Source organism: Leptopilina boulardi, unplaced genomic scaffold (assembly GCF_019393585.1).
Source record: "Leptopilina boulardi isolate dan_hultmark-lab unplaced genomic scaffold, ZJU_Lbou_2.1 LbouV2_325, whole genome shotgun sequence".
Lineage (NCBI taxonomy): Eukaryota > Metazoa > Arthropoda > Insecta > Hymenoptera > Figitidae > Leptopilina > Leptopilina boulardi.
In genome coordinates, this window is record NW_026137891.1 from 5,239,554 (window position 1) to 5,251,702 (window position 12,149).

Here is a 12,149-nt window from a genome sequence, read left to right on the forward strand (position 1 = left end):
AGGAAAATGTAATTTCCGTTTCATGTTAATGGAACTTTTTCTTTTGTTGATGAGAAAAAAAATATCGCCTCTTGATTCGAGAGAATATTTAAAGAGTATGAAAGGATTAAAATTTTGTTTTATTAAAATTGTCTTTCACTGTATATTATACTAATGTAGTAATTTTTACAGGATTAAATAGTTTTGTCTGACTAAAATTTTTCTTTCCTACTAAAGGCATTTTTGATCGATTTGTCTGACTATAATTGTCTTTTACTACTGATAAATTGACAAATTTAAATTATTGTCTAACTAAAACTGATTTTTACTATTAAAAGTAATTTTACAGTGAAAAAAATCTTTACCTAAAAGAGCGATATGTTTCACTGAAACAGTAAAAGTTTTCGCTATTTTAGAGAAACATATCCCTCTTCCAAATAAAATTTTTTTTGCCGTGTACAATATATGTTGGTTTGTCTAACTATTAGTGTATTTTACTACTTGTCGCTAACATATTAGATTCAAATTATTGTCTGGCCAAAACTTTCTTTTACTACTTAAAGCAATTTTGATAAATTTGTCTAACTATTTTACTCTTTTTCTACTAATCGCACATATACTAAATTAAAATTACTGTCTAACTAAAAAAGACTTTTCTACTGATAATAATTTAGATTCTTTTGTCTGACTATACGTATCTTTTACTACTGATCGTAAATGTACGCTATTCATATTTATTGTCTGGATTAAACTGTCTTTTGCTATACTAAAGGCAATTTTACAATTTAAATTGATTTGTCTGACTATAAATGACTTTTACTACTGTCTCAAACTACTGATCGCAAATCTACTTGATTATTGTTATTGTCTAACCAAAATTTTCTTTTACTACTTACAGAAAACTTCCAATTTTGATCGATTTGTCCGACTATGAGTAAGTTTTACTACTAATCGCAATTCTACTAAACTGATAATTATTATTACTGTTTGACTGAAACCGACTTTTACTACTAATATACTTAAATTACACAACTTTGAAAACCCTTTCAATTAAAAATAAATAAATATACAATGAAAAAAAATTTATTTGATTCAAATAATCGGTTAGTTGAATATTATCAAATAAATATTTATTTGCATAAAATAATTACTATTTGAGTGAAGTAAATGATATTTGTTTCAGATAGAAATATTATTTGGTTTAAATACAATTTATTTAATACAAATAAAAATTATTTCGTTCAAAAAAAAGCCATCCCAATTGAAATTACCCTCTCAAAATGAGATTATACTTTCTTTCGAATATAACAAAGATTTAAAAAGAAAAAAAAACACAAAAAGATAAAAAAAAAAGATTTTTTCCCATCTCTAAAAAAAATAATTAAAAATTTTTTCTCATAAGAGAATATATAATGCAAGAATAAGAAACTGGTATCACTAAGGTGATAAATTCAATTAAAAATTAATGGACATATTCTAGATAAAAATTTTGTATAATTATTTTTATTCCATTATATTTTTTAAAAAAATGCTTCATTATGTGGTGTACGGATTCGTCATTTTTTATTCTTTTTTTTTTTTGCCTCAACTTCTCGTTACTCTCGAACTGGCCTTGCTATTTCTGAGTCCCTCTATTAAGTCGGGGGAATTAAATTACTGAAATTACACCCCAGGGCTGTGAGTGCCAGGTGGAAAATCTGCGAGGCGGCCCGCCAACCCTAGATTTCTACTGCACTACGACGAGATTAAGATTCTCTTATACCTTACATAACATAACCCCTTAAAACCCAACTATACTTACGCGCGCTCTGCCACGGGATATTAGCCAGCAAAATTTCTTCGGATATGAAATTCCCAATGTGTGTATATAATTGCTCAGTTAATTATCAATCAAATGGAATGTCAGATTCATTTAATTTTCATTTTCATATTTTTTGTAGTTAATTTTCAAAATTAATATTTCTTTTAATTTAGTAAAAATTAAATTTTATGTATAAAAAAAATTAATATAAAAAAAAATCAAAACAGCAAAAATGTAAAAAGAAAAAATAATAGAAAAAATAAAAATACCAAATTATTAATTAGAATGCTTTTAATCTAATCTACGCCCAAAGAAATGTTTTACTTGAAGTTGAACCAAATATCCCAACCAAAAATTTCGGTATTATACCAGAGTTGACTACTGGCGCAGTACTGGTTCAGTATTGGCTGCCCAGGCTGGGCAGTCTGTACTGAACCAGTACTGGTATTTTCATTGTATCAGTACTGGTGCAGTACCACCCTCCCAGTACTGGCAAACCAGTACTGAGCCGATATTGAGCCAGTACTGGCTCAAATATATTTTCTTTTTGATTAATACTACAGTTTACAAAAAGTTCTAGAGTGGACCTGATATTTATATTTGATACAATAATTAATAAATGAAAGTGAATAATAAAAGTAATAAAATAATAAGTTTTTAAATTGGTAATTATAATTATATACATTATAATTATTTTATAAACATTTTTATTTTTACTGAACTGTTTTTTTATATTAAAAAACTTTCGTTTTATAATAAACATATTTTTATATTTATTTTTTAAATTAATAATTTGCAATATATATTATAATAAAGAATAAAAATTCTTGGTGTTTTCGATTTTACATAATAAAATATTAATTAGTTAGTTCACTAATTTAATTAATATTTAATAAAAAAGATATAAAATGTTAGAAAAAAATATTAATTTTTTTCCAATTTTGTATTTCTCGCGGAAAGTAATGAATGGCGTCGAGTAGAAATAACCAATCAAAATGCGATATATACTTGGAACTGGACCGGTTCGAGTCTCTGTTCCGACTTCCGATTGTGGTAGCCATTTTGGCACAGAGTTGTGTTGATTCTCGAAATCTCGTTGAATATTTTTCGCGAAGTGTTTTTTCAACAAAAAATTTACACTTTGAAGTGTTTTAAGGGATTTAAAGTTATTTATATGCAGTACCTGAAACTCTGAAAGTGAGCGTCACTATATATATAGTTCTAAAGTTACTGTAGAATATTAAAGTAGTTTATATTTTGCATGATGTTTTCTTTCGTAGGAACATAACCTCAGAAATGTTCCTTTTTAGTTTCACTGTCAACAGGATTTAGAAAATTGTCCATTCTGTGATTAGTATTTGTATCAAAGCGTATTTATTATAAAACTGTTTTTTTCACTATTTCAGATAAGATACAAATACGCTTTTATCAAACACCAGATTGTCGAATTTTTTGATCATCCAGGTAAATTTTCAAATATTTTTCTTTTTTTTACAATGACAAAAGAAATTTAATATCATAAACAATTAATTAAAAATTTAGGTACTTAACATTAATTTATATTGATTCTAATACTTTTAATTTTTTGTTTACGTCATTTAAATTTACGTTATTGGATAAGGTTATGTTACTTCATTTTCACACCATCCTTTTTATAATGCAATTGAAGTCTATGTTTGTGATAAACAATTTAAAAGAAAATTTTTAATTGAATTTTTAAGATAGAATGTATTAAATTAAAAATTAAATTTAATAAAATAAATAGAATAAATTATTATTCGCTTGAAAGAATATTATTTTTTCTTCAATTGTTGGTGACAAACTTTGTACACTTCAATTTCGTAATTAATTTTGTATTGTTTTACTATTAACGATTAATATTTTTAAGTATGTAATTCAATTTACCGTGTTATATGTTAGGTCGAAATTGAGAATATCGTTTTATTTGAGGGGCTGATAGTAAAAATGGTTTAAAATAACATTGGGAGCAAAAGTGGGATAAGTGACTTGGGAGCAAAAACCGGTTAAAATGATTCGTGTAATTTATTGATAAATTCATTATATTATCGATTAAAAAATATTAACAATAGGAAAAAATGCATATTTTATTATAATTAATATTTTTTAATCGATAATATAATGAATTTATCAATAAATTACATGAATCATTTTAACCCGTTTTTGCTCCCAAGTCACTTATCCCACTTTTGCTCCCAATGTTATTTTAAATCATTTTTACTATCAGCCTCTCATTTTTGCAAAATATTAATTACTTTTAACAGTTTTAATAGATTTCAAAGACCATGGATTCATATTATCGGTTGAAAAAATACCGGTACATAAAAAAAATGGATGCTATTGAAAACGACGAACCCCCTATAAAGACCTTTAAAATTGATGAATCTTACAAGCCTTTGATTATGCCTCAACAATTAGATGACAGATCTTCTTACACTTCTGTTGTATTAAATGAAGACTTTGAATTTAATTCATTGAGGCAAACATCACCAAATAATAGTGATGATTCTTCTAGTGATGATTCTTCTAGTGATGATTCTTCTAGTGATGATTCTTCAAGTGATGAGTCTCCAAATGATGAAGAATATAGATCACCGGATTATTCTTCGGACAGTTCTTCAGTTTCTGAAGAAAATGAAAATATTTTACTGCGCCAAAAATTGCAACTATGGGTTGTCACATACAGAAATAATCTAAGCGATGAAGCGATTAAGTCGTTATTGAAAATATTGAAGGAGTATCACCCAGAATTACCAGTATCGACAACCACATTAATAGGAACAAAATCAGATAAGAAAATTGAAGTTATGAAAAGTTTGAAAAACACGGATGCGCACTACGTTTATTTTGGAATTGGAGAAGGGCTCAAAAATATTATTTCCGATGAATATTCTGAAAAATATATAGAACTGCTATATAATGTTGATGGTATTCCATTATATAATAATTCAAGTGCACAGTTCTGGCCTATTTTAGGAAAAATTCAGCATAACGATTATGAATCTGATCCTTTTTTGATATCATTATATTCTGGTGATTCAAAACCACAGAATCCTAGTGATCTGTTAAAAGATTTTATTATAGAATATAATGATATCATGAAAAAAGGATTGGATATTGGTGGTCGTCATTTCAATATTAAATGCGGTGGCTTCTCCTGTGACACGCCTGCAAGATCATTCCTAAAACAATCGAAAGGTCACACTGGCTTTTATTGCTGTGAACGATGTGAGACAAAGGGATTGACGAGAAAAGGTAAAAGAGTGTTTCCGAACATGAATGCGAAACGGAGAGATAAAGATTCATTTATTAAAAGAACGCAAAAAGAACACCATTTAGAAGAAATATCTCCTTTAACGCAATTAATAGACTTCAATCCGGTGCTGCAAATGTTTCTAGATCCAATGCATGCTGTGTTTCTGGGGATGGTAAAATGGATTCTGCAACAATTTTTAGGTTCAAAAAGAAATGTGAATCGCAAAGTCAAGTTAGACTATAAAAAAAAAGATTTGAAATTAATCTTAGAAATCTTAGTTAAACATATACCAGCTGAGTTTCAACGGAAGGAATTAAATATTGACAATGTAAATCACTGGAAAGCTACCCAGTACAGACTTTTTTTACTGTACGTCGGATGTATTGCTTTAAAAAAAATCTTGAAACCTAATCGTTACCAGCACTTTCTACTTGCTGTTGTTGCTTTTAGAATTTTATTCAATCCAGAATTAGCATTAAAAATGGTAAATTATGCACGAGCATTACTAGTCAAATTCTTCGAACTTCTGCCATCTCTTTATGGAGATGGTTCACAGGTGATAAATAATCACAATTTAATTCATTTGGCTGATGATGTTGAAAATGAAGAATCAGATTTATCTTTTATTTCTGCGTTCCCTTTTGAAAATTATTTGGGAAAATTAAAGCATATGATAAAAGGGAGAAGTAAACCTCTTGAGCAGATAGTTCGAAGAATTTCCGAACAAGAAGTTTGTCCAGAAATAGCCAAAAAAAAATTAATTCGTCGAAAAAAAAATATTGTAATTAACTCTGTTAATTCCGGAGAAAAAATTGAATACTTGGAAAGCGTAGTCCTACGAGGAATGTTCTTAAGTTCAGAAAAGCGCAATAGTGTTGTTCAAACCGATACTGATGAAGTATTTCAAATTAAAGAAATCCGCAAAATATCAGGAAATATTTTTATTTCTGGTAATCGGTACAAAGATACAAGTGACATTTTTAATTACCCTTGCAATTCAAGAGAAGTAGGAATTATGAAACTTGGAGAATTGTCAACGAAGAAAATTACCATTTCTTTGAAAAACATCAAAGCAAAATGTATTTTATTTGAAAATGGAACCCATTCCTTCGCAGTGTCCTTACTTCACAATAATTAAATTATGTCGGTAATAATATGTGAACGTTTCTATCAAATTCAATTTTATATATACCAGTTGAATCATTTGTCCTAAAACTAGAATAATTTTATCTTTGTGAACGTTACATAAGTTTAATTCTATTCATTCCATTTTTCAATCGTGTTTTTAGGATCACTTAATACCAATGGAGAAAAACTTCAAGAATAATACGACTCATGTCGTTATTTCATTTCAAATTAAAAATAAAAGAAAACAAACTTTAATTGATTGCGTGCCTATTAATTGGATTTTCATGACAAAAAATAGAAAATTTACATATTATCCTCCAGAAAATGAACATTCCAATGTACAAGAAATGTCCAAAAATTCTGAACAGCCTTTAAATCACTGGAAATATTTTGAAATTGATACATTAAAAGAAGCAGGTGAGTAGTTAAAAAATTTAATTTTTCAATAATGTATTGAGTAGAATAAAAAAAGTTATTATTTAAATATAAATATAAAACAAATTAATAATCAACTAAATTTAAAAAATGTTGGACTTATTAAACTAATCATGTTTCAGATTCTTATGATCAAGGAATACGTCGAATGGAAAGGGCATTTTATTACAAAAATATTGAAACAATCAACATTGAAGACAAAAATAGTTCAGAAGAAGAAAACCAACGTATAATACTATTATCAGAGAATAACATTAAAAACTCCCTTATGAACATTCCTCAGATAAGTTATACTCCAACAAATACAAAAGGTAACGAATATTTTCTAATAATTATGAATTTATTTTGTTCAAAAATCGTTCAGTTTTAATAAAAATTTTAATTTCGACGAATAAAAATTAATTATATACAATGTTATTTAAATTTTTTGTCACAGGCAAAGATGATACAAAGAAAGTCTCAAATCAGAAAATAGTTGATAACGCAATCCCTTCAACTTCTGGTATAAATAAACAAAAATCAACAGCAAGAACTGTACAAATTTCTAATCGCTTGAATTCACCAGTTTCAATCATTTCGGAAAGATCGAATTCAGAAAGTACAAATTACAGTCAATTAAGTATTAATCACTCATCTCCAAATATAAGGGGAAAAAATTCACAAAATCGTAAGTAAAATAAAAGTTTTACATTGTTTTAAAAATTGTTTAAAATTAAATTTCGTAAGATTAACAGAATTTTTTTCATCCGAATTTTTATTTAAACGAATTCGTATGTAATTTTTTAGTAAAACTACTACCTTAAAAATGTTGCATCTTAAACAAGATTTTCTTTCTGTCTCAAAATAATACTTTCTTTTTACTGTATTAAAAATGTGTTTTTTTAAACAATCTTTTTCTAAAAGTGAACAAGTCATAAAGTTTTTTATCAGGATCAGGGACAGAATCAAATTTCTGTCTATAAAATGAAAAGTCAGGAAACAGACATAATTAAATCTTTACAGCAACCATTCATTATAGAAATATTAGAAATTTGTAAAATTATTCTTTTAAATCTATATTTTATTAATCTATATGTTCCATAGGTTATCAGTTAAGTGATAGTTCTTCAGGATCCTCTATAACAAAAAGAAAAAAAGCAACAGGAATATTAAAGAAGAATAAAAATATTCGTAAGTAAAATGAAAATTGTACACTATTTCAAATTTTTTAAAATTATTAAATTTTAAAAGATTGGCAGAATTTTTTTCAATAAAATTTTTATTTGAACGAATTCGTATGTATATAAACGTTTGTTTAACCTTTTACGGACATAAAATTAAAATTAAATTGTCTTTCAAAATTTTGCATCTTAAAAAGGATTTTCTTTGTGTCTCAAAATAATACATTCTTTTTTTGTGATGAAAAGGCCTTAAATTTTTTTTCTAAATTGTGAAATTATTTTTTAAATATATATTTTATGGTATATAGGTGATCAGTTAAATGACAATTCATCAGTATCCTCAGTATTGAACAAGAACAAACAAATTTCTAAGGAAAAATCACCAAAAAATATGCAAAAAGATTCGCCAAATTCTTCGAAGTCTAGGAAACGAAAATTTCGTAAGTAAAATGAAAATTGTACACTATTTCAAATTTTTTAAAATTATTAAATTTTAAAAGATTGGCAGAATTTTTTTTAATAAAATTTTTATTTGAACGAATTCGTATGTAAATAAACTTTTGTTTAACTTTTTACGGACATAAAATTAAAATTAAATCGTCTTTCAAAATTTTGCATCTTAAAAAGGATTTTTTTTGTGTCTCAAAATAATACATTTTTTTTCTGTGATGAAAAGGCCTTAAATTTTTTTTCTAAATTGTATAATTATTTTTTAAATATATATTTTATGGTATACAGATGATCAGTTAAGTGAAAGTTCGTCAGAATCCCCCCCCCAAAAGAAAAAAGACAAAAAAAATCACATAAGCAAAAATATTCTTCAAGCTATGCAAATACAAGGAAGGAAAAATTTTTACGAGGTGCATTAATATATTTATTATGTCTTATGATCCACACTTGTTTACAAATTAACTTACAAAACTTCATTCTTTGTTTTAGCAACGCTGTCAAATCAATGTTGCCCAACTTGTGGACGAAGCGGTAAATTCTTACATATCTTAACTTTAGATATTTAGATATTTTTAGTATACTTTTAAATGACAATATTTTCTATATGTTTCAAAATAATAATTAAGTTGTTTTTTTTGCTGCAGGTAATAATGATGACGTAATTGCTAACATAAGATCTGCGAGACGAAGTATTGAATTTAAGTTAGAGGTAGAATCAAAAAGAACCAGAGATTATATATTAAGATGCAATGGAATCACAAATATCGAAGAATTAATCGAATCGAATTAATCTAATCTTCAACACAATTTTGTTGATAAAATTTTAATGTAATCTAAATTTTATTCATAATTTTAAATTATTTGATTTTCAATTTATTTTAGTTTTAATTAACATTAAATTTAATCGATTTAAACGTAAATCTGTTCCAAATTAAATAAAAATTTTATATACTTTATTATTGTTCAAATTAGTTATAATTTTCATTGGTCAATATGATTAAATTCCTTTTTATATTATTAATTTTCCTTTATTTTTAAATAAAGGTACTGTGATCCCTGATTATATTAAATTCTTTTCATAATATATTTTTTTTAACTTTAGAAAAAAATGATGTCTATCTATATGGTTGGGGATAAAATTTCTGAAAATTTGACGAAAATTATCCCACAAATAATTACAAAGGACGTGCAGAAATTGTATTCTGCAATTGGGAGAGAAACAAAAGGTGTAAGAAAGGAAAATTTCTCCGAAACTGAAACATACAAATGTTTACTAGGTACAATATATTTAAATTTAATACCTTTAATTAGTCAAAATGTCTTACGGATAATTAAATCAGGGTATTTCATTGGTTTTCTAGAAAAGCCATGAAATTCTTTTAGTTTGGACATCTTGTTATAAAATATTTCCTTAATAATATAATTTTTTAACAGTTATTATTTTTTTCAGATGTATTTTCTGTAAAAAGGCCAAACAAAACGAGTCCCGAGATACTGAGTGCTGCAAGTCGTTGGTTTTCAGGGGCTAATGATAGAGATGGTGGACGTAGTGCAAGAAATAAAAAAAATACAAGTCGTGAAAATCCAAGTGCAATGTTAATCTAAGCAGTTTTTAATTGATTTAACTTTTTATTTTTCATTTAAATTTTATAGTTTTTCTTCCCATGTTGTTTCTTTCTGAATAAAATATATAGTTCATTCATAAAATTTGTGTTGGATTATTAAAAATTTCAGACACTTTTTTCTAAGTATACCAAAAAAGTATTACCTGGAGCTGAGATAAGTTTCACTAGAATATAGCGACAACTCTCACTATTGTAGTGAAACTTATCTCTGTTACAGTTAAAGCTTTCTTTTCGAATACAATAAATTACAAAACTGCCAGTACTCGGCCAGTACTGGACCAGTAATGGTTGCCAGTACTGGTGCCAACTCTGGTCGCCAGTACTGGTAAAATGTTATCATCCCAAAGTTACGCCAACTCTGGCGCCAATACTGGGTGCCAGTACCGCGCCAACACTTGTCAGTACTGCGCCAGTACTGCGCCATTAGTAAATTTTTGATTGGGATAATACATTTGAGTTAAATAAACGTATATTTGTCTCACATACTACTAGACTATTTATTTGGCGTAAATAAATTTTTTTATTTAAATCAAATATAAAATTTATTTAATTTAAATATGAATTTATTTGAATCAAATAAATATTTATTAAGTTGTGAAACAAATATATCACTTCTCTGAGTGTATGTTCATATATTCTTGATTAAAAGCATTAAATACAATGAAAAAATGTATTTGATTTCAATAATCCATTACTTGACTATAATCATTGTGATTTAGAGAAAATCAGTATTATTGATTATTTTTGAAATTAATTGATATAATGGTAAAGCAGATTCAATTTATCAAAAATTAATCTTCTCCTTTGATTTGATTTATGTTATTCTTTACTGTATAAACTTATACTGAACTTTAACCATTATAGCGCCTACCTAGATTTAGTTAATATTTTATATTTTGTATTGTTACTTACGTAACTATTAGAATTTAGGAGTACTTTTGTACGAAAGGGCAATGTCCCGTTAATAAATGAAATTGAAATTGAAATTGAAATCAAATAAATATTTACTTGAACCAAATAAATATTGACTTGAACTGAAAAATTACTGTATTTTAACAAATAAATTCTGTATTTGAACCAATAATTTCTCTATTCGAAACAAACAGTAATTAATTGATTTAAAAATTATTTTGTTCAAGTAAATATTTATTTGAATCAAGTAACCGATTATACGTAAATATAAAATAATTTTTTTTTCAGTATAATATTGCATGCTTGAGTCAAAATAATTGTAAAAAGAAAAGAAGAAGAGAAAAAAATTATTTTAATTTATTTAATGTTTAATTAATATTAATAATATTACATTGAAAAAAAATTTATTTGATTCAAATATTTAGTTACTTGATTATTATCAAATAAATATTTACTTGAACGAAATAATTTTTATTTTAGTAAATTAAATGATATTTGTTTGAAATACAGAAATTATTGGTTAAATACAGTTTATTTAATTCAAATAAATATTTATTTAGTTCAAGGAAATCTTTATTTGCTCAAGTAAATATTTTTCGATAATAGACAAGTACACGGAAAAAAAGAAAAAGTAACTTTTACTACTTTAAAAGTAAAATTGGACCTGTCCGAAGTTTCTGCGCATCTCTGGCAACTTTTACTCCAAAAATAGTAAAATTAACTTCAGAAATAGTAAAAATTACTACGGAAACAGTAAAATTTACTACAGAAATAGTCAATTTTACTATTTTTCGAGTAAAAGTTGCCAGAGATGCGCAGAAACTTCGGACAGGTCCAATTTTACTTTTAAAGTAGTAAAAGTTACTTTATTCGTTTTTCCATTTTTCTCCGTGTAACCGATTATATAAATAAAATAATTTTTTTCAGTGCAATAATTAATAATTAATTATTAATTGTTATTCATTAATATTAATATATTTAATATTTAATTATATTAATTTAAAAACAGAAAAATTTTAAAATAAAATCAATGAAAAGCTAATTTCCCTTTTTTATTTCAGTATTTAGATGAATTCCAATTTTCCTTTTTTTTGTCTTTCTTTTGTATAGATTACTGCGATTTTCATTTAAATTGTAACGTATACAAAATGTAATTAAGAGAAGTGGATAAAAGAATAGGAAATAACATGAATAGTATTTCTGAACTAAAAAAACAAGAAACTAAAATAAAAATAAAAACAACAACAACCCAACAACTTGAAACAAATGTCAACTACTTTAAAGCCTCAGGCACTGAATGCTCATAATGTTTCATTCTACTGACATTATCTTCTTTTGTCATATTTTTTTCAAGACATGTGTCTTCCTTATCATATAACATTCAG

The 12,149-nt window shown here is 26.1% G+C and overlaps 2 protein-coding genes across 2 annotated transcripts in view; one reads left to right on the plus strand and one right to left on the minus strand.

Annotated features, from left to right (window-relative positions):
* The window catches only part of LOC127284564 (major facilitator superfamily domain-containing protein 12-like), a 376,445-nt gene that overhangs the window by 174,051 nt on the left and 190,245 nt on the right, over nt 1-12,149 (minus strand). The gene's annotated exons all lie outside the window — the stretch shown is intronic.
* Nucleotides 6,353-9,036, plus strand: LOC127284538 (uncharacterized). Its single transcript, XM_051310012.1, has 8 exons — nt 6,353-6,599; nt 6,740-6,928; nt 7,054-7,284; nt 7,701-7,787; nt 8,086-8,217; nt 8,516-8,637; nt 8,717-8,758; nt 8,872-9,036. Exons 1-8 carry the CDS (start codon nt 6,359-6,361, stop codon nt 8,887-8,889), a joined length of 1,062 nt encoding a protein of 353 aa, XP_051165969.1. The 5' UTR covers nt 6,353-6,358; the 3' UTR covers nt 8,890-9,036.

Coding starts and splice junctions, on each gene's coding strand:
- LOC127284538 (XM_051310012.1), top strand. CDS start 6,359: ATGGAGAAAAACTTCAAGAATAATACGACTCATGTCGTTATTTCATTT. Junction 7,285..7,700: donor GGGAAAAAATTCACAAAATC/GTAAGTAAAATA, acceptor TATGTTCCATAG/GTTATCAGTTAAGTGATAGT. Junction 7,788..8,085: donor AAAGAAGAATAAAAATATTC/GTAAGTAAAATG, acceptor TATGGTATATAG/GTGATCAGTTAAATGACAAT.